Raw genomic sequence first — 21,878 nt, forward strand, 5'->3', positions numbered from 1 at the left:
TTAATTTGCTCAGCCTGTACGTCTAGTATCAAACCATAGGGATTTCTATTGGCTGACGCTGTGGACGTCATCCAATCACAGCGCTCTATTTTGTTAGAGAGTCTTAAGGCGAGCTTAACAGGATGACGACAGTCCTGCGACGGTGAACAACAAGGAAGGTGGCTATGGCGAACGAAGAGCGGTTGTTTGAATCGGCGTTGGCGTCAACTTTTGAGGAGTTGGACTTGTGCCTTTCTTTGAAAGTTGAGCAACACAATGCACTTAAGTCATTCCTTTCAAAGGATGTATTTGCCGTTTTGCCGACCGGATACGGATATGGTCGTAGCGCTGGCCTATTGCATGCCTAGGCAGTTTGAAAGACAATTCTCTGCCCGCCCCTTGGATTAAGCGAGGTGAATGGCTCGATTACATTTCAATGATATAGGATGGCCCGCCAGGCTACACTTTTGCAGTTCCCGCCGGAAATGCAGTCTATTTGGGAAACACATCTTGAGTGCGCACCAAAGAATGACTGGTAGGTTCCCGGATTTCCACAAATCAAATGTGGCAACCCTAGTGACTTACATAGCCTGCTCATTTTGGAACTGAAATCCCAGGTTTATGCTTACTCTAGGTTAGCATACCCAGTTAAGCCAGTAAACCTGCTTTCTGGAATACTCCCCCGGGGCCTCATTTATAAAGCATTCTTACGCACAGATTTGATCTTAGACCGTGCGTACGCTCAAATCCATGCCAACGTTCAGATTTATAAAAACCGTCTTTGACGTGGAAAAGTGCTTATCTCCACGTCAGGTTCAAACTTGACGTATGACCATTTCCTTGTGGTAATGCCGGGGTACTGCAAGTAATCTGAGGTCTAAGTGCGATCAAAATTCCAAGACCAACGATCTCATGTCTTTCTTTGCCATATGCATGATCAATATCAGAAGATTTTTAAAGACGTTTTTGGACACAGCTTAATGTTTCATGGTTTAGCATAAAACTGCTAATGAGAACTATAGCCCACTTAAGAAAGTGAAAAAAACGTATAGCTTACTTATTTCATAATATCTAAAAAAAACACCAAGACCTACGATAGAATGATTGAAACATTCTTACAGGTGATCTAGTATATTTAGTGTTCTCACCAATCTAATATTGACCATAAAATGCCCAATTGCCCTCGTTTAATAATGACCAGCGAACTAGGCTACATTTTTTAGCAAAAACATAGCCTATCCTAAAAGAAACGTTAAGCCTACATGACATATCATGCTTAATTTAGTCCTCTGTTTTGTAGACTAAATCAGTATATTACCCTGTAATCACTGTACCATAACATACAGGATTATGCTGTAGGCCTAGGTCTTTCCTTCATAAGGTAGGCCTACCCAAGTAGGCCTAAACATAGGCTACTAAATGTTGATTATTCACATTACTGCAAGCAAAAGGAATGAAAGCGAGCAGAGGACAATGGACATGGATGGACATGGACAATGGACATGGACAATGGACGATCTCTTTCCAGAAAGCTTTGCTGGAAAAAACATAATTAGTTAAGCTATTCGAACTGACGCATATAGGCTAGTTAACATCAGATGGTATAGGCTAGGCCTATACAATGTTTTCAATATATAATTTTACATAGGCTACAGCTTTTAGGCCATTGATTTCATTAAAACATATGCTAATGATATTGATGAGAGGGTGTTTACAAGGTGGAGACCTAAAACTATCCAGCTGCGCACAAGTTGACGTTCATTTGTGATTTATAATGGGCACATCTGGAAGGGTGGCGTACGCACGTTCGTTTTCTCTAAATCACACGTACGATCATTTGAGAAATGATTTAAGATCAAATAAAGGATGGTTTCTACGCAACACTTTTATAAATGAGGCCCCAGGTCTATCTGGTATTAAAATGTATCGGGACATAGGCTAAAGAAAGAAAGAATGTGATCTGTCCAGGTGAACGGCCCTCCTTCTTCAGATCAGCCATGGTTAAGGGATTCAGCACATATGCCCTGCCCACACTGTGTGGTGATCGTGTGTAGCAGGTGAATTGTCCTACACTTAGTGACAACCTTGTGAAGAGACTGGAATGGATTGAAGGTGCCAGAGACATACAGAGGTACAGTATGAGGTGTCTTATAACGTTAATGGTTGTTACAGTATATGTTTGGGGGCGGTGGTAGCGTAGTGGCCAGAAAAGTTGTGCCCCTGAGCAAGGCACTTAACCCTAAGTTGGTCTGGGGAATCTGGCCCTTGTAATAATTGGCATATGTGAGTTACTTTGGATAAAAGCATCAGCTAAATGAATATAGTATAAGTATATATGTTACTGGTAGCTTTAGTATTGTTGGCATTGGAAAAAATGGTTGACAAACATGTTTGAATACATTTTATCTCCACATTTCCTTAGTTGGTTTTGTAAACAGTCTTACCTCAGTTGAAAACATGGAAACATTTTTCCTTCACACAGTCTTGAGTCCATGGTCTTGAAGATGGATACCTCTTCACAACATATCATCACCCTTGCCATCCTCCTCTTAACGCAAAGAGACACCCTGCAGGCCTTCACACTGATCTCCAGTAGCTCTCTGACCCATGGTCAGATCACAGAGGCAGGCATATTGAACGCCACAGCAAATGTCTGCAAAACACTGGTAGAGCAAGAAGGAGGAAATTTTGCCTTGCTGGTAAAAAAAAAATATTTTTCAGATGTCATTATGAAATCACTGCAGATATGTCAGTCACTGTTGTAAGTTAATGTAACAGAACGTTAAACTTTAAGGTGTCATTGAACATTTTCAAATAGACAGCTCAGCTTAACGCTGTTGGTGTGCATTACTGATGTCAGCTTATCAGGACAAACTAAGCCTTCATGGCATAAAATCATAAATCCATCTTCAATTCACCTGTAGGCTATGTGTCACAAATGCAATTTCAGTTTTATTTTTAGCTCGATACAGTTTCAGTTTCATTTTATGACTGCAGCACAGTGTTTAGTAATATGACTGCAGCACAGTGCTTTTCCATTTCTCTCCATCCCCTAATCTGGAAACATCTTGTAAACGGTAAACGAACATTTCACAAATTGTTTAAATGTTGTTCAAAAATATTGTGTTATACAGCCACACTCATTCGCACATTCCCTTTAAGACCACTTGATAACTTGTATGCACTAACTCACTAAGACAAGTCTGCAACAACAAACAAAGAATTTATGATGACACCCAAATGTACATCTGTATTTGCATTGAAAGTATGCTTCTGCCATATACACACTGCTTTGTGGTATGCCTACTGTAGATGTAGTGTGCAACTGATGTTTGCATCAAAGGAGACAACAGCTTAGACCTTACAAGTTAAAATTCTACTAAACTCATAAAATTCTACTAAACTCATAAAATTCTAAAACTCATAAGTCCTAGATACAAAGGGAGTTTACATTCTGTCATAAGCCTGTTCAAAGTCTGCTGAGTGTCAGAATGTCTGAAGTGAACAATTAAGTGGGTGGATAACTGAACACAAAAAATACATTATTAACTCTTCATAGCAATCATTAAATAGACTGACTGACAGGTAGATTTAGGCATAAGTAGAGCTTTGAGTCTGTATGTGTAGGATGTTGATTATGTTAAATAGGACAACGTTTTGACCAGGCAGAACTTCAAGGTGTTGTCTCATGCAAGTGAATATGGGGGTTGCGCTATGGCTGTTAAAAGATTGCCTGAAAAAATTACATTAGACAATCCAGAGGCACAATTTTTTATTTTTTATTTTTATACAATTGTCCTACCTCAACCATTTATGTGACCCTGGAATCGTATCATATAGCACCACGTGAATTGAAACATAAAACACATGAAACGCAATAAGGTAACGTAGACAAGTGAGACGGATAGACAGACAGATAGACAGACAGACAGACATACAGACAGACAGACACTCAGACAGACAGTGGGACAGGACGATGACAGAGCTGACAGGATGGGACTCAGTTCTTTGTAATTGAATAGAAAGGTCTGTGAGTGGTCATGGTAAAGGGCTTTGGTAACATGCTATGTTTGGGTATTGCTAGTGTGTGTCTATATGTAAAGTGGTGAATGTAGGGGGGGAAGGAGGAAATAAGGTTAAATAAAATAAATTAATTAATTAAGTTTAATCAATCAATTGATTAATTAGTCAAACAATCATCCAATCAATTCAATCAAGCAAATAAACAGATAGATAAAGACAGAGAAGGGGGCAAGGGGGAGAGCTTGGGGTTATGGTTTTGTTGAATTTAAAAATGATAGAAAGGGAGACCAGGTGTTTTCAAAGGCTGACATTTGCTTCTCTCTATGTGCATGATGTCTTTCTATTGTAATATATTCTGTGATTAAGTTTTTCCAGTGATTGATATGGCATGATTTCTTTGATTTCCAGTTTTGGAGGACTACTTTCTTAGCGACAGTTAGAGAGATGAGCAAGGGTTTTTTGAAGTGTTGCGTAATGTGGATTTCAGAAATGTCATTAAGAAGACAAGAGTGTTGGAGATGATGGGATTCTGGAGTCCAGGATGTTAGATAGTGCTTGTGATTGTGACCCAAAAAGAGTGGACAGGTTGACAGAGCCACATGGCGTGCAGATAGTCGTCTGTGCTACCTAAAGTGCATTGTGAACAAATATCTGTGTTGGTTAAGCCCATTTTAAACATTTTACTTTGAGTGATGTGAGATCTATGAATGAAGATATGAATTATCTTTAATTTTAAGTTTAAGCTGTTGATATTGAAGGAATTGTTCTCTCCCAACCCCATATTTCTGTGTCAGTGTATTGAATGACATGAATTGGTGGTTGTCAAACATGTGGTGAAGATGTGAGATTCCTTTTTGTGCCCATGTGGAGAAGAGGAAAGGTTTATTCTGTAATGTGAACACTGGATTGTGCCGGAGTGGGGTGTACCTGTTTAGTGCTAGTGATGATTTTGTGATTTGGTTTGTTTTCCACCAGGCTGTCAGAGTTGAATTGATGGTAATGCGTTGGCAGAAGTTGGATTTTTTGATTGATTCTGAGTAGAAGGGGAGGTCTGCTATTCTGATATCCATACATTGGTTTTGTTCTAGTTCAAGCCATGGGTAATTGTGATTTTGTATGTTGATCCATTTAACTAGGTATTGTAACTGATTTGCCAGGAAGTAGTGATGGAAGTCTGCCTCAAGGCCGCCATGTGATTTTTTATTTTGCAGTGTTGAGAGTGATATTCTGGTTTTTTTTCCTTTCCAATAGAATTGTGTTGTTAATGAATTGAGAGTTTTGAACCAATTGTCTGTGGGAGTAGTGGGGATCATGGAGAAGAGGTAGTTAATCTGAGGGAGAATTTTCATTTTGACGGCGGCTATTCTTCCGATGAGTGTGAGTGGGTGTTTTGACCAGTGTTTGAAATCGTCTTCAATTTTCCTGAGGAGAGGAGTAAAGTTGAGGCTAAAAAGCTCTGACAGCCTGGGGGAAATATGAATCCCTAAGTATTTGATGTTGCCAGTTTGAAAGTGGGGGGAAGTATCCTGAGCTCCAGAATCCCATGCATTATCAGAAAGGGGCAGTATGATTGATTTGTTCCAGTTGATAGTGTAATGTGAAACACTAGAGAATCTATTGATGATATTGAAAGTTTCTTTAAGTGACACCTGTGGGTTCTGTATATAAAGTAAGAGGTCATCTGCATATAAACTGATTTTGTGTTGTACGTTTGCTGCCTGAATTCCTTTGATTATGTGGTTTTGTCGTATTGCGGCTGCAAGGGGTTCAATGAAGATGGCAAAGAGGGAAAGCGAGAGTGGGCATCCCTGTCTGGTGCCCTGGTGCAGTGTGAAACTCTGTGAAGTGATTCCGTTAGTGGTGATTGTGGCCCTTGGTGATGTGTATAATGTTTTAATCCAGTGGATGAACGACTCTCCGAAGCCAAACCTGTGGAGAGTGTTGAATAAAAATGACCAGTTTACCTTATCAAAAGCTTTTTCTGCATCAAGTGAAATGATAATGGTTTTCTGTTGTGATTCTTGTGATATATTGATTAGGTTGAACAGTCTGCGGAGGTTATCTGTGGCGTGTCTATTTTTAATGAAGCCTGTCTGATCTGGATGAATGAGTATGGGAGTGACTGTTTCTATTCTGGTGGCTAGTGCTTTGGTGATAATTTCAGTGTTCAGTAGTGAGAGAGGTCGGTAGCTACAGAGGCACAATTTATTATATATCTTTGTCATCTGTGGTTTGTTTTTACAGCCAAATCAACTGGCAGTCGACTCTCTAGCAGAGGCCTGCCTTTTCACCGACTCAGTGAAGACGTTCCAGATAGCAATTAGAGTCATCAGTAGCAGAAATGCTGCAGTTGATCTTGAGCGTCCTTTTAGTGAAGAGTACCACTTTGATGATGAGAGCTTCATCCGTGGAAGGAGTCTCATCACGAGAGGGTTGGCAACCATTAAAGCCAACATAAAGCAAGGGAACTTCATATCAGCACGGCTTACTGTGGGAGAAATTTTACACACTTTACAGGTGACATCTTATTAGATTAATGACTGCCCATTTGTATATTAACCATGGCACTACTTATGTTCATCACAGAGAGATATTTAGACCAAGATGCATGTTTTATTTTCATGTTTGAATCAATTAAGATATCAAGAAATATCAAATAAGATATTAAGAAATATTAACGCTTATATCTCAGGATTTCTACAGTCACAGCAACTGGGTAGAGCTGGGAAACATGTTTGCCTATTCCAATCTAATCAGAGCAGACCTCAACATTGACAACATTGCAGGTACAGTGACCATACACACGACAATATCAGGACAAGAACATCATACTGTAATAACAGTTAACAAGAGTCTGTGTGAGTGAATTAGAGTGCATAATGTTAAATGTGCATACTGCTGTATGTTTAAATTGAATGTTTTGTTGTTTTTTTTGTTTTTTGTTTCAGACAGCAGTACACCAACATGCAGAAACTGTGTGGGTGATAACTGTGAGAACAATATCTTGGAGAATATCATCACAGAGAAGAAACTAACTTCAGGATACTTCAATCTGTTTTCATCCTCCAAACCAGACGGTAACTTCAGGGATGTGGGTAAACAAGTAGCTATTAGTAGAAATAGTAAGAAATCCGGTGAAACAAGTACAAGTAGAAATCCGGCGATTTTTCACATAGATGGTAAGTTATGTCCATAACTATGGATCTACAGTATGAGACCGAATGATGACCGTCACCACGGTCTTACTGTGAATAATACCATCCTGGCACCTGTTCCGAGACCATAATGTCAACAATGTCATGTGACTGACCTCTGGAGGCTGAACCCGCAGCATAAAGCGTTACCGGGTGAGACGCCTCTTCCTCTTGCCTGGAACGCCTCGCATTCGTCCCGAGTGACAAGAGATGGTGACGGTCATCGTTCGGTCTCATAGATCCATAACTTACAATATCGATCTCTCTGACCGTCACCACGGTCTTACTGTGGATGCCTAGTACCAACAGTGTCACCATCTGCTCAGAAGCAGCTCTAAGAAGAGTGGAGCCAACAGGACTAGAGGTCACGTTAACACGATAAAACCTGGCAAAGGTACAAGGAGTACTCCAGGACACGGCAGCACATATATCATTAATAGCAACTCCCTTCAAAGCAGCCTAGGACGTGGCCATGCTGCGTGTGGAGTGAGCCACTAGACCCTCTGGGATTGGAAAACCTTGTCCAGAGTAAGCATGAAAGATGGTGTCCACCAGCCAGTGAGATAGGCGCTGCCTGGACACTGGCTGGCCAGATTGTCGACCCCCATAGCACACAAACATCTGTGTGTGAGTTTGCCTCTGCTGCCTGGTGCGCTCAAGATAAGCCTTCAGAGCCCTAACTGGGCACAGTGAATCAGGAGCCACCTCCGACTGGTCAACCAGTTCAGGATGGAATGCCTCCAGTTCAATAGCTTGGTTAACTGATTGAGGGGTCAACACCTTAGATAGAAAAAAGGGAGAGAAAAAACTAAATTTCTGCTGGTAGTTCATACGTGTGGAGGGTGCCCTGGCATTACTAATGGTCTCCAAGACCGCCTCATTCAATTCCAAAGGCAAGGACTGAGGAGCGGCCAGGCCCAGAGTTGTAGAATTGCCGGCCTGGGATGCCAAATCTGGCCCCCCACCTGTGACAAAAGATCTGCTCTGAGTGGCAGAGGCCAAGGCTGGCCCTTCACAAGACGAAGTAGAGCTGGGAACCAATGTCTCGCGGGCCAATGTGGGGCCACCAACAGAACTCTGCAGCGTCCCCAAGAAATTCTGCTCAGTACATGCGGGATCAAGGGCAGCAGGGGAAAGGCGTATAGCAATCCGTCCAGCCACTCGTGAGACTGGCCAAGCAGGCCGACCGGATGCCTGAGGGAAAACTACATCTGGCCGTTTCCTCTGATGCAAATAGATCCGCCTGGGCTACGCCAAAGCGTGCCCACAAACTTTCCACCACCTCTGTGTGGAGCCTCCACTCTCCCGGGGGAGGTCCGGACCGGGACAGGAGATCTGCTGCCTGGTTCTGGACCCCGGGAATGTAAACTGCCTTCAGAGAGGCCAGATGCGGGAATGCCCAACAAAGGAGTTTCTGCACTACCTTGAGACATCCCTGAGACCTCGTGCCCCCTTGGTGATTTATGTAGTAAACGGCAGCAGAGCTGTCTGTCCGCACAAGGACATGTTTCCCCCGAATGTAGGGAAGGAGAGCTCTGAGGGCAAGGTGTATCGGCATGAGTTCCAAGACGTTGATATGTTCGGTGTCCCAGGAAGGATCCCACAGACCCTGGACCATACGTCCCTCCCAGACTGCTCCCCAGCCAGTCAGGGAGGCATCTGTGGACACCAGTGTCCGTCTGGAGGGTATGCTGCCCAGGGGTACTCCCTGTGCAAGCCACCTGCCGTCCCGCCAAGGGAGCAAGGCCCGCAAACATGTCTGTGTCATACTGAGTTTCACATGCCTGTCCCTCCGTGGGTGGAGTTTGAAGGAGTTCACCCACCGGTGTAGGGGTCGGGCCCTGAGGAGGCCCAATGGCACTACCATCACTGCCGCAGAGATCAGCCCCAGTAACCTCTGGAGGTGAAGCAATTTCACATGCTTGCCCCGATAAAAAGTGCGGAGGGCTGCCAGAATCTTGGCTGCTCTGTGAGGGGTAAGAGATGCCCTCATTGTGAGCAAGTTCAGGTGGAGCCCTAGAAAGGTGGTTTCCTGTCTTGGGGTCAGGTTGCACTTGTTCAAGTTGACCTTGAAGCCAAGGGACTGAATGTGAGACAGCACAGTTTCCGTATCCAGTACGACTTGCTCGCCAGATGGAGCACAGAGCAGCCAGTCGTCTAGATCAGCGGTCCCCAACCACCGGGCCGCGGCCCGGTACCGGGCCGCAGGACATTCCTAACCGGGCCGTAGCCTACAACATGAGTTTTAAAAAAAAATGCATGCAAACTAAACTAAATTTAATATGCAATAATGTCACGTTTTTACATGGCATAGGCCTATATGCAGTTGTTTGATTGCACGCATGTTTGCATTATGCAAGGTCTATTTTCTTACGTCTGTCTGTCCCGCCTTCAACACTTTTACATACAGTAATTGCCTTCAGCGCTGCGCAGCCTCAGGTCAGCTCACTTCACTTGATCAGTTCTTGGCGAACGGTAGTGTCACACGAAGTTAGCTAAACTGCTAGAATGAACAACAAAAAACAAGCATCTTTAGCAGGTCACTGGCCAGAGTTGCGAGAGCCGCTGCAGAGATTTCTTACAGAAAAAAGTCACCGTTAGCTGCACATTTTAGTGATGAGGATTACCTGTGTGACATATTCGGGTTGCTTAATGACCTCAACCTGTCACTCCAGGGGAGAATGACGACTGTCTTTAAACTGGCAGATAAAGTCGCTGCATTTAAAGTTAAGCTTGATTTGTGGGGACAACGAGTGGACCGGGGTGTATTTGATATGTTCCAAACAGTAGTGGGGGTTTTGGCAAACCAATGAGTGGGTCCGCAACCTATGTCAATATCCCGAATAGTCCTAACTTGTCAGCGCAGGAGGAAGAGCAGTTGATCGAAATTGCAAATGACGGTGGTCTTAAGAGTGTGTATAAGGAAACCTCTCTGGCGGGTTTTTGGATCAAAACCAAAGCAGAATATCCCGAGATAGCCGTAAAAGCGCTGAAAACGTTTCCCACCACGTATCTATGCGAGGCCGGGTTTTCGGCAATGACTGCAACTAAGACCAAATTGCGCAATTGACTGGACATTTCAAACACACTGAGGGTGTCACTGTCTTCTATCACCCCAGATGGAAGCTTCTTGTTGCAGGGAAACAAGCACAGGGCTCCCACTGATTATATTCATAATGCACGTTTAGTCCCCATCTTTTTCCCGCTGTTGTTGCAGGTAGTGTGTGCTTCACCTCACTATGTGCTGAGTGTGTTTCACTAATTCACGGATTGGGATAAATGCAGAGACCAAATTTCCCTCACGGGATCAAAAGAGCATATATACTTATACCTATACTTATTTTGCGAGAGAAACGCTCATGGCTTTCTCCAATGCTTCATAAGACGCATTCAAAGTTTTGACTTTCAATCCAAGGGCAACATATCGGATGCTTTCAGGACAATTTGCTTTTGTTTTAAATTATCCACCTTCATTTAAACGTGAATATGTGCTTGGTAGGCCTAATCAAAAAGACAATAATATGTGACATGCCCATGCCATTTATTGCCTGCTTAGAGGAGTTTATTGGCCGTTTTCAACACCTTTATCGTGCGAGAGGGACGCTCATGGCTTTCTCCAATGCGCCCACAGGCGTTTCACATGACGCATTTGGTACGTGTCCATAATCGCGGCAAAGCCCACCGCGGCGCACATAGCCCATGTTTTGTTCCCATATTTTGTTAAGCATGTTCACACTTATAGATGTAGCTTCAAGTTGTTCAATATTCATAGTTCATATTGTTCAATTTTCACTTCTTCAAGTTCACGTTTTTCACAAGAGATCGTTACCTTCACTGTTCCTACATAACTGGAGCTAGTTCTTTTCAAGTTATGCATACACAACACATATGGAACATGGAACCCCCGAACCCCCCCCCCCGGTCCGTGAAAAAAAAATAGGAATCAAACCGGTCCATGGTACATAAAAGGTTGGGGACCCCTGGTCTAGATAGGGCATGATCTTTATCCCCTTTCTTTGGAGTGGCGCCAAGGCGACTGCAACCACCCTGGTAAATACCCTTGGGGAGAGAGAGTAGCCGAACGGGAGGACTTTGAACTCGTAGGCTTGGAGGCAAACTGTAGGAACTTCCAATGCTCGCGGTGGATTGCCACATGGAAGTTTGCATCCTTCAAGTCTATGGTGGTGAACCACTCGCCATATTCTACGGACTCGAGGATGTGCCTTGTGTGCAGCATCTTGAAGGGTAAAACCTTGATGTAAGTATTGAGGCGACACAGGTCTAAAATGGGGTGCAGCCCACCGTCCTTCTTGGGGACGAGGAAATATGCTGAATAAAAGCCAGCTTGCTGTTCGCTGGTACTTACTTTGGCAATGGCATCCTTTTGGAGCAATGTTACAATTTCCTTTGCCAAGGTATTTGCCTGGACTGGGTCCTTCACTTTGGTCACACGAACCACCGAAAAGGGTCGGGGGTCGCTGCCTTAACTGGAGCCGGTAACCCCTTGCCACAGTTTCAAGTACCCAGGGGTCCGAAGTCTCTCTCTCCCAGCTGTCCAGGCATAGCTGGGAGTGCATCTCGGCAGCTATACCACAAATCCTATGCATGGCCCCCTTGGGTCCTTGGACCCTTAAGGTGAGGCCTAGCCTGAGCAGCTCTTCTAGTTGCTGGCCGCACCTGGAAGTGCTGCTGTCTCCTTGCAGAGCGGTCAAAGCCCTGGGTGTTATGTTGCACATTACCCGTCCAGGGCTCCTGAGGGACCCTGAAGGCAGGATATGAGCGCTGTCGGCTGGCTGTTCTAACCTCAGGGCGCCGAAACGTCCTCTGGACAGTCTCACGGGTGTGCAGTGAGTGCTGAGCCTTATCCAGCAAGCTTTGCGAGCTAGGGTGGAATACACTTGCAGGCTCCACGGGCATATTAGTGAGTTCCCTTTTGATGTTCTCAGGGAGGGATGTCTGGGCCACGTGACCTGAGGAAGGCCGACAGGCCGAAACGTCACATTAAAGACTTATATGTGTAACTCGGGAGTGTGCGGCACTTCTATCCTTTTGCAAGTGTTTTACTGGTTGCCAGCACCTCCTTTTCTGGTGTGCGTTTTGCACCTCCATTCATCAGGGATGTCTGGGCCAACCAGATCTGCCTGAGAGTCAGAATAGCCGAGGACATAGCTGCCCCTATGTCTCGGGTCAACTGGGCATGAGTGGACAAGGCCGCATCAACCAGATCTCTGGTATCGTGGTCACATGCACTAGCAGTCTTTCTAATAGCCGCTTAAAGGACTGCTAGGGCATTGCCTGAGCGGGCAGCATGCACAGCAGCATTGTAGGTCCTACAAGTTAGGCGATCAGTCTTGTCACACTCCCTGCTAGGGCAGTGTGGATCAGCGGTAACCTTGGTTGGTCCAAGGGGGGTCAAGACTGCCATTTCCTTCTCCACAGGTGGCGTGTCCCCCAAACCTGTATCAGGTGGATAAAAGGCCTTGGCCAGCCTCCTACACCCAGAATTAAATTGAGGGGATCTGCTAGGAGTACCCCAGGTCCTCCTCAGCATCTGGCAGTAGTCTGCTGCTGCAGGGAGAGAGGTTGAGGGACGTGGCTGGGTGACGCCAGCCCAAACACACTCAGTGAGGCCAGGGTCTTCTATTGGTATTGAGAGCCCCACAATTTTGGCTGCAGATAGGACCCTGGATACCAGGTCACAGGGAACCTCTGTGCCCTCGTCAACCGATGCTGAACCCTCTGGATGGGAGGAGGCTGCGGTATGCAACTCGTCACTGTCCTGCAGGTCTGGCTCATCCTCCAAGAGAGAGCCCTGTGCATAAAGCGAGATAATATCCGGGTCTACAGACTGTGGCTGCTGGAAAGATGGAAGATACTCAGGGGAGGTTGCCGCTGAGCGGTCTGCCTCTACTGGAGCTGTACTGGTAGGCAAATTGGAAAGAATGCCCGACAGACCACAAATGGCTGACAAGAGCTAAACCTGTACATTCTCAACCCCTGACGAATCTCTAGGGGTAGATGCAAGGCTATGTGTAGGGGAATAGAGCTCACCTGATGCCCTCTTTTTCTCCCGTTTGTGAGAGGACTTCCGCTTTCGCTTCAGGGACTGACCCTCAGCGCTGGGTGCCTGCTCCTTTCCACAGGCGGGAAAGGATTGTGCCCCTAGCCGTGCAATGTCACGTAAACCAGCCCTGCGGGCTCTCTCCTCCAGTGGCAGGTCAACTGCTGCTGGGCATGGATCTTCCACGTCTTGGAGGAGATGTGCTTTGCCCAGACACGAGGGACACTCACGGTGGCCATCACGTGAGTCCAAGCCCACAATAACAGCAAGTGTGGGAGGCCATACTTGTAGTCACAATATGGAAAATACTAAAGAGGGGAAAACGTACCTCTCTCACCACAGCCGCAAAAGGGAAAGTGAACACCCCCTACTGTGCACAGTAGCTAAGGGGAGAAATGACCCAACTTACCGCGAACAGCAGCTAAGGCCAAACAACGTAGCACAATGGTATAAACCCACCTGCTGCGAACAGCCGCTTAGGGGCGAACAACCCAGCCTACTCGGAACAGTGGCGAGGGGATGAGACACAGGATATGCACAGTGCAGCTATTATTTTGTTTTATTTTAAGCAATCACTCTTGGAGTGGGGGTAAATAATTGTATAATAATTGTGTGGTGGGCTATATACAGTAACAAAGGCAAAAGCAGTAACAATTCTGCTAATTAGATAATACAAACACAAATACTGTTCATGCAGTGTGTATAAGTATTAACAAAACTGCCCACTTCTGGGCTACAAAAAAATCACAAGCCTAACTTTGCTCCAGACACAGGAGTAGGCTGTAATTCAACAAATTATTCAACAATACACCATCAGCACTGCCCCTTTAAGGGAAACATAGGATAAATGCCTAACCAACTTAATTTGCCAACCCTACACGCGAACGTGAGGGGGAAAAACAAAGCCCAGTCGCCTACAGACGGCAACAAACTTAATAGGAGAAACCAAAATTCTTACCGTGGTTTTGGCGTTCCCTTGCAACACAATAAAGGCTATTCGAAGTGATCAGCGTAACTTTAACTTGTACCTGTAGTCACTGAAACGCAATGAAGCCTAAGCTACTCGCTGATACAACAAAGGGGGGGTCGTTAAACAATTCTCAGGGGCTCAAGGCGCCTGCACAATAACGTAACGGATTAGTACCCACAACTTTTCGAACTTACCGGTCTCAGAATCGAGGCGTTCCAGGCAAGAGGAAGAGGCGTCTCACCCGGTAACGCTTTATGCTGCGGGTTCAGCCTCCAGAGGTCAGTCACATGACATTATGGTCTCGGAACAGGTGCCAGGATGGCATCATTCACAGTAAGACCGTGTTGACGGTCAGAGAGAGGTCGATATAGATCTCCGTTTCTCAAGGTCACCAAGCACTGTTGTTACGGAAATAAAGCCTAAAAACAATTGGTTTTACCAAGCTCGAGTTGCTAGTTCCAGCAGCTAAAGCAATCAGGCAGCTACAGCGTTACACTCTGGGGGCATGTACGCGAGCCCCCATGTTCATGCCCCAGAGTGTAGCACCCCAAACTGCTCCCTGGGTGCTGCAGCAATGACCACCCACTGTTCACTACTCTGTGTGTTCACTGCTCCTAGTGTGTGTGTGTGTGTACCTGTTCACTAAGCATGGATGGGTCAAATGCAGACAAAGAATATCTATTTATCTATCTATCTATCTATATCTATTTCCTAAAGGCAAGTGCAGCCACGGAGGAGCTGTTGACCAGACCAGCGACAGTGATCCACGGGGTGGCATCAATAAGGACGCTGTGGATTCAGAGCATGGCCACCTGCACACACAGGCTGCACAGACTGCCATCGCTGCCACCACTGAGCTCCTCCTGGACATCAGAGGAGCTGCAGGGGACGCCGACTTCCTACGGTGGGTGAAGAGGGACATAACATGGACACCTGACAACTCGGGGTATATGGGCAGGAGAAGGTTTGGTTTTGTGTATGGGCAGGAGTAAGGAGAACAAGGTTTGGTTTTATGGGCAGTAGTAAGGAGGACATAAGGTTTGGTTTTGTGTATCATCATGCTCTGCTAACATTTACACTTTACCATACTGTATATTAGCACATCTGCATAGTACATGGTGCAAGCCATACAACTAACTACAATAGATTCCTCATGCACCACTAGAATTTGCAGGGGTCACAGAGGATTTCCATATACATTCCATTTTAAACACATGTACTTACATGGTTTCTTTGGTCTGCTTGCTAGGTTGATGGGGATCAGTCGGTCATCTTCCTCCTCGTCCTCTGCTCTTTGTTTTGTGGTGGACACCTCCGCCAGCATGGCCAATGTGTTGGCTGAGCTAAAGAAGGTGACCTCCTCAATCATAAACAGCATTTCCAAACTGCCGTCAGTCTTCATCTTAATCTCCTTCAGTAACACTGGTGAGGTTCTGCACTGCATTGATTGGTTTAACCATTGGTTTCAGCTACACATTGTAGATTTTTACATCCAGCGCATGATGAGACTCATGAGACTTTATGCAATTCATTATAGACCTCTGACATTCGCCTACATAAAGGACCCAAAGCTGCCATCTTTGCCCATATAAGGAAATGTGGATCACCTTATATGGGCAAAGATGGTTCCCACATCTCTTGGGCAAAGATGGCAGATTTGGATCATTTTAGGTGAACAGTCTATTGAAAAGAAGCATTATGTTAGATCAGTTTGAGTCTGGCCTGGGTCATGTCCCGATCCTGCTCCATCTCTCTCTCCCACTTTCTTTCTATAACTCTCTTCACTGTCCTGTCTTATTAAAGGCATTAAAGCCCAGATATTATACTATAAACATAAAGATTCCCTCAGTTGCATTGCTGACTCGGTTGGTAATATGGCATAAGTGAACTTCTTTAGTGAAATGAATCACCTTAGGAACAATGTTTGGAATCCATCTGAAAAGCTCCATGTGTTATTTCATATCAAGGGTTAGGGCCACTCCTGAGGACAACAGAGTCTGACATCTTCCTGTCACAAATCAATATTCTTTCAGCAAGTGGAGGAGGGAATAGCCCTGAGCCTGGGCGAAGCTTGGAAGCACTTTGGGTACTGTTGTAAGAGTCACAGACTCAGTTATTTTTTTTATCACTCATCCAAACATTTGATGTTTATCAATGAATCAGTCAATCTATCTATCTATCTTAAACAGCTCTGGAAAAAATTAGAGACCACTGCAATGTTTTCTGATGTCATCTTATGGTTGCTTAGTGACATTCAAATGAGTTGACGGTCATATTCAAATTTGCAGTGGTCTCTTCATTTTGAATATGACCGTCAACTCATTTGAATGTCACTCAGCAACTGTAGGATGACATCAGAAAAATGTGCAGTGGTCTCTTCATTTTTTCCAGAGCTGTATATTATAATGTATATCTAACTCTCTTTCTCAGATGGCCCTCAGCGAAGCACCTCCATCCTCTCAGATCTTTGTTTTCACTGATGCACCACCCACAGATGCTCATTTAGAGAGTACAGTGCTTGCTCTCATTGAGACCACTCAGACTGGGGTAAATGACCAGATTACACATGGGACTGATTACACATGGGACTACATGTTCACCCATCATCACTAAAAACTCCCATGCAATCTTTTTTTTTTCAAATCCCTTTTTGCAGGTTAACTTTTTCCTAACAAATGTAGGGAGGAGCGGTCAGCGGTCAAATGAGCTTTACCAGTCTCTGACCGAAGCCTCGGGTGGACAGGCCATAGTGATCACTGAGGAGCAGTTCCCACAAGCTGTCACCATCATCACTGATTCCATTCGCCCTGCTCTGGTACTGATGCCTGACTTTCCATTGAAGTGTGTGCTAAACATTTTCAGAGTGCCCAACTTAATAGAATAATAGAAAAGTTAACCTGTCCTCATCTTTCAGGTAACAATATCCCAGACTGTTAGGGACCCAGGAACTACTGAGACTTTCTCATTCACTGTTGATGACTCTGTTAAAAACCTGACCGTGTACATCACGGGAAGTACGCCATCATTCACCATCATCAGTGCCTCAGGTGACTGCATGAAACTCATACTCAAACACACCCAAAATTCTACAGCTATACAGGAGTTTAAATAGGCTGTCTGTTTGAGACCAGTTGTATGGAAATATAAAATATATTTCCTTATCAATCCCTTTATTGATAACATTTTGATTTTATATGACCATTTCCACTTAACTCAGGTGCATCACAAAGCAGCGGAACCTCAAGTGGCTCCTTAGGAACAATCCAGACAGAGGGGAACTTCATATCTGTGCTGCTTAACTCCCCACCTCAAAAGGGACAGTGGAGAATTAATATGAACTCATTGCAACCATACACAATCACGGTTACTGGTAAAATAATTAAAAAATATAGCTGCAAGCAGCAATGTGGGGGCCAAGCAGTGCGCTATAGCAGGAATGGCGTTGCAATGGCATGAGCAAGCACTCACAGCAAGTTTGATTACAATTGGATAAAGAATGGCTGAGAAATAAGCTCATTTACTTTGTTATACTGCCCCTAGAGGCGAAAATTACACCAATGTCCTTGTGCATTCTCACAATCAGCTACCATGTCCCTGGACTTCATACACCAAAGAGTTGCTGAGATGTGAGCTCAATTTGTCTATTACAGCACCCCTAGAGGCCAAATGAGACCACTTTCCTTGCATGTCCTCACAATCAGCTACTATGTCCCTGTATCAAGTTTGGACTTCATACATCCAAGCGTTGCTAAGATACAAGCTCACTTCCTGTATTGCAGCGCCCCCTATAGAGGCCAAATGATGCCAATTTCCTAATGCGTCATCACAATATGGTAACAGGTCCCTTATACAGTACCAAGTTTGGACTTTGTACATCAAAGCGTTGCTGAGATACAAGCTCACTTCCTGTATTGCAGTGCCCCCTATAGAGGCCAAATGATGCCAATTTCCTAGTGCGTCCTCACAATCAGATACCAAGTCCCTGTACCAAGTTTGGACTTGGACATACATTAAAGCATAGCCGAGATGTTAGCCCACTTCCTGTTAGGCGGCATCATAGCCATGTGTGATTGGCTGTCACGGGCAAATAAACTTGAAATTAAAAAAATTGACAAGTATCGTTTGTACGGCTCGGTCAGAAGATCATCTCCGCCAAGTTCCTTGAAAATCGGATAAAATTTGTAACCGCTGAAACTTTTCATAGAGTTTGTATTAAATCCAATATGGCGGAGATCCAATATGGCAGAAAGTGACGGGATAGGGGTCGATGAGTGATTGGGACAGTGTCCTGACTAATGGTATCGAGTTTTGTTATGTTAACTCAAAGCGTCACGGAGATGTTAGTCCACTTCCTGTTTGGCGGCTTCGTTGCCGTATTTGATTGGCTGTTACAGGCAAACAAAAATGAAATAGAAAAATCTGGCAAGTATCGTTTGTGCGGCTTGGGGAGAAGATCATCTCCGCCAAGTTCCGTGAAAATCGGATGAAATTTGTAAGCGCTGAAACTTTTCGTAGAGTTTGGACTAAATCCAATATGGTGGAGGTCCAATATTGCGGAAAGTGATGGGATAGGAGTCGATGAACTCGGGATGGTCCAAGGATTCAGACGCTACCTCAATTGTGAAAATCAGACAAAAGAGTCAAGGATCACGCGCATGAACGCATGTCCAGCATTGAACTGGTGGTGGTGCTAGAGTGTTCAATGTATATGCATAAAAATTGCTGTGAGTGATTGGGACAGTGTCCTGACTAATGGTATCGAGTTTTGTTATGTTAGCTCAAAATGCCACAGAGATGTTAGTCCACTTCCTCTTTGGCGGCTTCATCGCCATATTTGATTGGCTGTCACGGGCAAACAAAAATGAAATTGAAAAATCTGACAAGTATCTTTTGTGCGGCTCGGGAAGAAGATCATCTCTGCCAAGTTCCATGAAAATCGGATGAAATTTCTGACCGCTGAAACTTTTCGTAGAGTTTGGACTAAATCCAATATGGCGGAGGTCCAATATGGCGGAAAGTGACGTAATAGGGGTCATTGAACTTAGGTCGGTCCAGGAATTCCAACGGTGCCTGATATGTGAAAATCGGACGCACCGTTCAATGGTCACATGCGTGAATGCAATCCAGGTGGTGGCGCTAGAGTGTTGGGCATAGAGTTCTGGAAATTGGTTAGAGTGATCATGGGACAGTGCTGAATCAGTGTGCCAAATTTCATAACTTTAGACCCAGCGGTTCAATTTTTGGCCAGATTTTGACCTGTTGGTGGCGCTAGATGGCTGGGTTTAGAGGTCCGTAAATGAGTGTGAATGGTCAGTGGAGTGTCCCGAAACTTTCTGCCAAAAAAATCTTTTTTGCCAGGCGTTCTATGGGCTGCCATAGACTCCAATGGCGGAAAAGCTAGTAACTCAATGGGTGCCTTCGCAGCTTCGCTGCTTGGCCCCCCAAAAAACAGTAATATATTTCACTTATGTTTGTCTAGACTCAGACGATATCTATTTATTAATTATGAATACACAATGTTTGTTTGTCTGTCTGTCAATTTCTCAGGTGAGAGTGCCATAGACTTTCTTTACGACATTGTGGAAGTTTTTCAGAGTCCTACGCCAGGGTTTGCCACTCTGGAGAGCCGACCCCCAGCAAGTATGAAGGCTTGTTTGGGATATCCATACATTTACAATCTATACTACATACATTATCTGAAGGTTACTTATCCCATGTCATGTAATGAGATGGACGCTGTCAGTAGTTCTGATATTGTCAGAGATGTCAAGAATACTGATTAAAATATACTGAACAGGAGACTTTCATGAGCTATATTTTAGTAAAACTGAAACTGCTGCATGGTGCCACTTTGCATATGTCAAGTGCAGCTCTTGTTCCCTCTTTCACTGTCTCTGTCATCCCCCAGGTGGAAATACCTCTTTGTCAGTCACCTTGACAGGGGGTTCCTCCATTAAACTCACTGATGTGGCCCTGATACAAGTGTCAGGCTCTGATGAGGTTAAAGGCACCGTTGAGAAGACGGACAGTGGGGGTTATCTGGTGACCATGACGAGAGTCCCAGAGGGCAGTTTCTATGTGCAGTTAAGGGGAACAAACGAATCATCAACATCCTCTGATAATGTCTTCCAGAGACAATCCTCCAACCAACTCAAAGCCTCCACAATTTCTATCAAGGTCAGTTGCTTCACTTTTTTTGTAGTTTAATTGTGCTAGTTGTGTGCACAAGAGAATTATTTGTCTAAGATACAGTCAAATTATGTCAATATCTATCTATCTATCTATCTATCTATCTATCTATCTATCTTTTTAAGTCAGGCAGTACCATGTGATCGTTATCACAGGGTTTAGCACTTATGCCAGGTTTACCTGTTCTTTCTGAAGGCTCAAGAGAACCTAAATTGGAAGCCTGGAACAAACCTCACCATTCCGTTCACCATGACAACAACCAACAGTACCGGGGGAAACTTCACCATCCAAGCGAGGAACAGCCGCGGCCTCAGCTCATCTTTTCCCAGCAGTGTGACCCTGGAAGCTGGAGGTCGTACTGAGGGCACAGTGACCCTCACAGCTCCCTTAGACACCCCCTCAGGAACCGACGTCACACTGACCATCGAGGCCGAGGCTCCTGGAGGCTCAGACTCCAACTATGTCGTGCTGCGCCTGACAGTCATAGCCGATGTAAAGCTTGTTTTTATTTCTTAATCATACATCATAAACTATATCTAGTCAGTAATCCCTATATAATTTTTCTATATATAGACCTCTGTCTCTGACCCCTACTCAGCTAACCATCACTGCTGGTTCAACAAATGGTCTAATGCTCAAACATATTCATCTTGTGCTTCATCTACCAAAGGTGGCAGACATCACAGCACCAGTCTGTCAGGTGGTTAGCGTGAATAGCAACTGCAATGGCAACTGCACTCTGCAGACATGGGATTTCACTGCCAGTCTAAATGATGGCAATGGCACCGGTATCGAGCGCATCACCGCCTCGGAAACTCTTGGCAACCTCACCACGAGCACACAGCCCGGGCCGGAAGGCTTCAACGTCACTGTGGCCTTCTTTAGCGCCCCCTGCTGCACCGAGGAGGTGATACTGGTGGCGGTCGACGCCGTGGGGAACGTGGGCTCCTGCACCATCAGGTCGGGTGGGGTGCAGCTCCGGTCCCCGCCACTGTCCCTCTGGATCAGTGTGGCCTGTCTTGTGTTAGCCAGAACTTTGAGTCTCTAACATGTTTTCATCATGTTTCACACAAAATACATTGATCCAAACTTTTGATCATGGAAAACGTATCACATTCAGTCACCTGCAAGTCTGTACACAGAAATAAATTGTTTCAAAAGTGACCCAGCATGTTTGGAGTGGTATTTGGATTCCCATGATTCCCAAGAACATTAAAATGAATCAAACTTGTCAGTGCATTCAGGAATGTTGGTAGCTTTGGTAGCAGCTTCTTGTGTTTAGTAATATTAGTTCTTGTGTTTGGTAATAGAGTAGCTCTACAATATGCTTTCAAATGTTTTTCTGCATGTCCGCGTTGAAAAAGCAACCTCCACTTTTGGGAAATTCACAATATGTATGGGTCAATGGCTAAAGGCACAGAAAAGCTAGCCTGGCCCCGCCCACCTAGATCTAGTCTGGCAA

The 21,878-nt window shown here is 44.8% G+C and overlaps 1 protein-coding gene across 2 annotated transcripts; it reads left to right on the forward strand.

The window, feature by feature from the left end:
- The first annotated feature begins 1,590 nt into the window (after positions 1–1,590).
- On the forward strand, positions 1,591–21,580 carry LOC143133916 (von Willebrand factor A domain-containing protein 7-like). Of its 2 annotated transcripts, XM_076293882.1 has the most exons (16): positions 1,591–2,110; positions 2,462–2,678; positions 6,247–6,519; positions 6,695–6,788; positions 6,951–7,079; positions 14,945–15,131; positions 15,477–15,652; positions 16,195–16,313; positions 16,658–16,774; positions 16,884–17,042; positions 17,142–17,274; positions 17,445–17,597; positions 19,775–19,867; positions 20,136–20,404; positions 20,612–20,908; positions 21,087–21,580. In XM_076293882.1, the coding sequence occupies exons 2-16, from the start codon at positions 2,472–2,474 to the stop codon at positions 21,462–21,464; spliced, it is 2,784 nt and encodes a 927-aa protein (XP_076149997.1). In that variant the 5' UTR covers positions 1,591–2,110; positions 2,462–2,471; the 3' UTR covers positions 21,465–21,580. The 2 variants fall into 2 exon arrangements, with proteins under 2 accessions (XP_076149997.1, XP_076149998.1); XM_076293883.1 differs by lacking the exon at positions 1,591–2,110 and having other exon boundaries at positions 2,146–2,678.
- The last annotated feature ends 298 nt before the right edge of the window (positions 21,581–21,878 follow it).

This window comes from Alosa pseudoharengus, unplaced genomic scaffold (genome assembly GCF_046254945.1).
Source record: "Alosa pseudoharengus isolate Yale_2024_CS ecotype anadromous, Long Island Sound unplaced genomic scaffold, YU_APseudo_1.1 YU_APseudo_1.1_scf_2, whole genome shotgun sequence".
NCBI lineage: Eukaryota > Metazoa > Chordata > Actinopteri > Clupeiformes > Clupeidae > Alosa > Alosa pseudoharengus.

Excerpts from the sequence above, each read along its gene's own strand:
- LOC143133916 (XM_076293882.1), top strand. The coding sequence starts at position 2,472 with ATGGTCTTGAAGATGGATACCTCTTCACAACATATCATCACCCTTGCC. Across the intron at positions 6,789-6,950 it reads CAACATTGACAACATTGCAG|ACAGCAGTACACCAACATGC; the intron begins GTACAGTGACCA and ends TTTTTGTTTCAG. Across the intron at positions 15,653-16,194 it reads AATCTCCTTCAGTAACACTG|GGTTAGGGCCACTCCTGAGG; the intron begins GTGAGGTTCTGC and ends TTTCATATCAAG.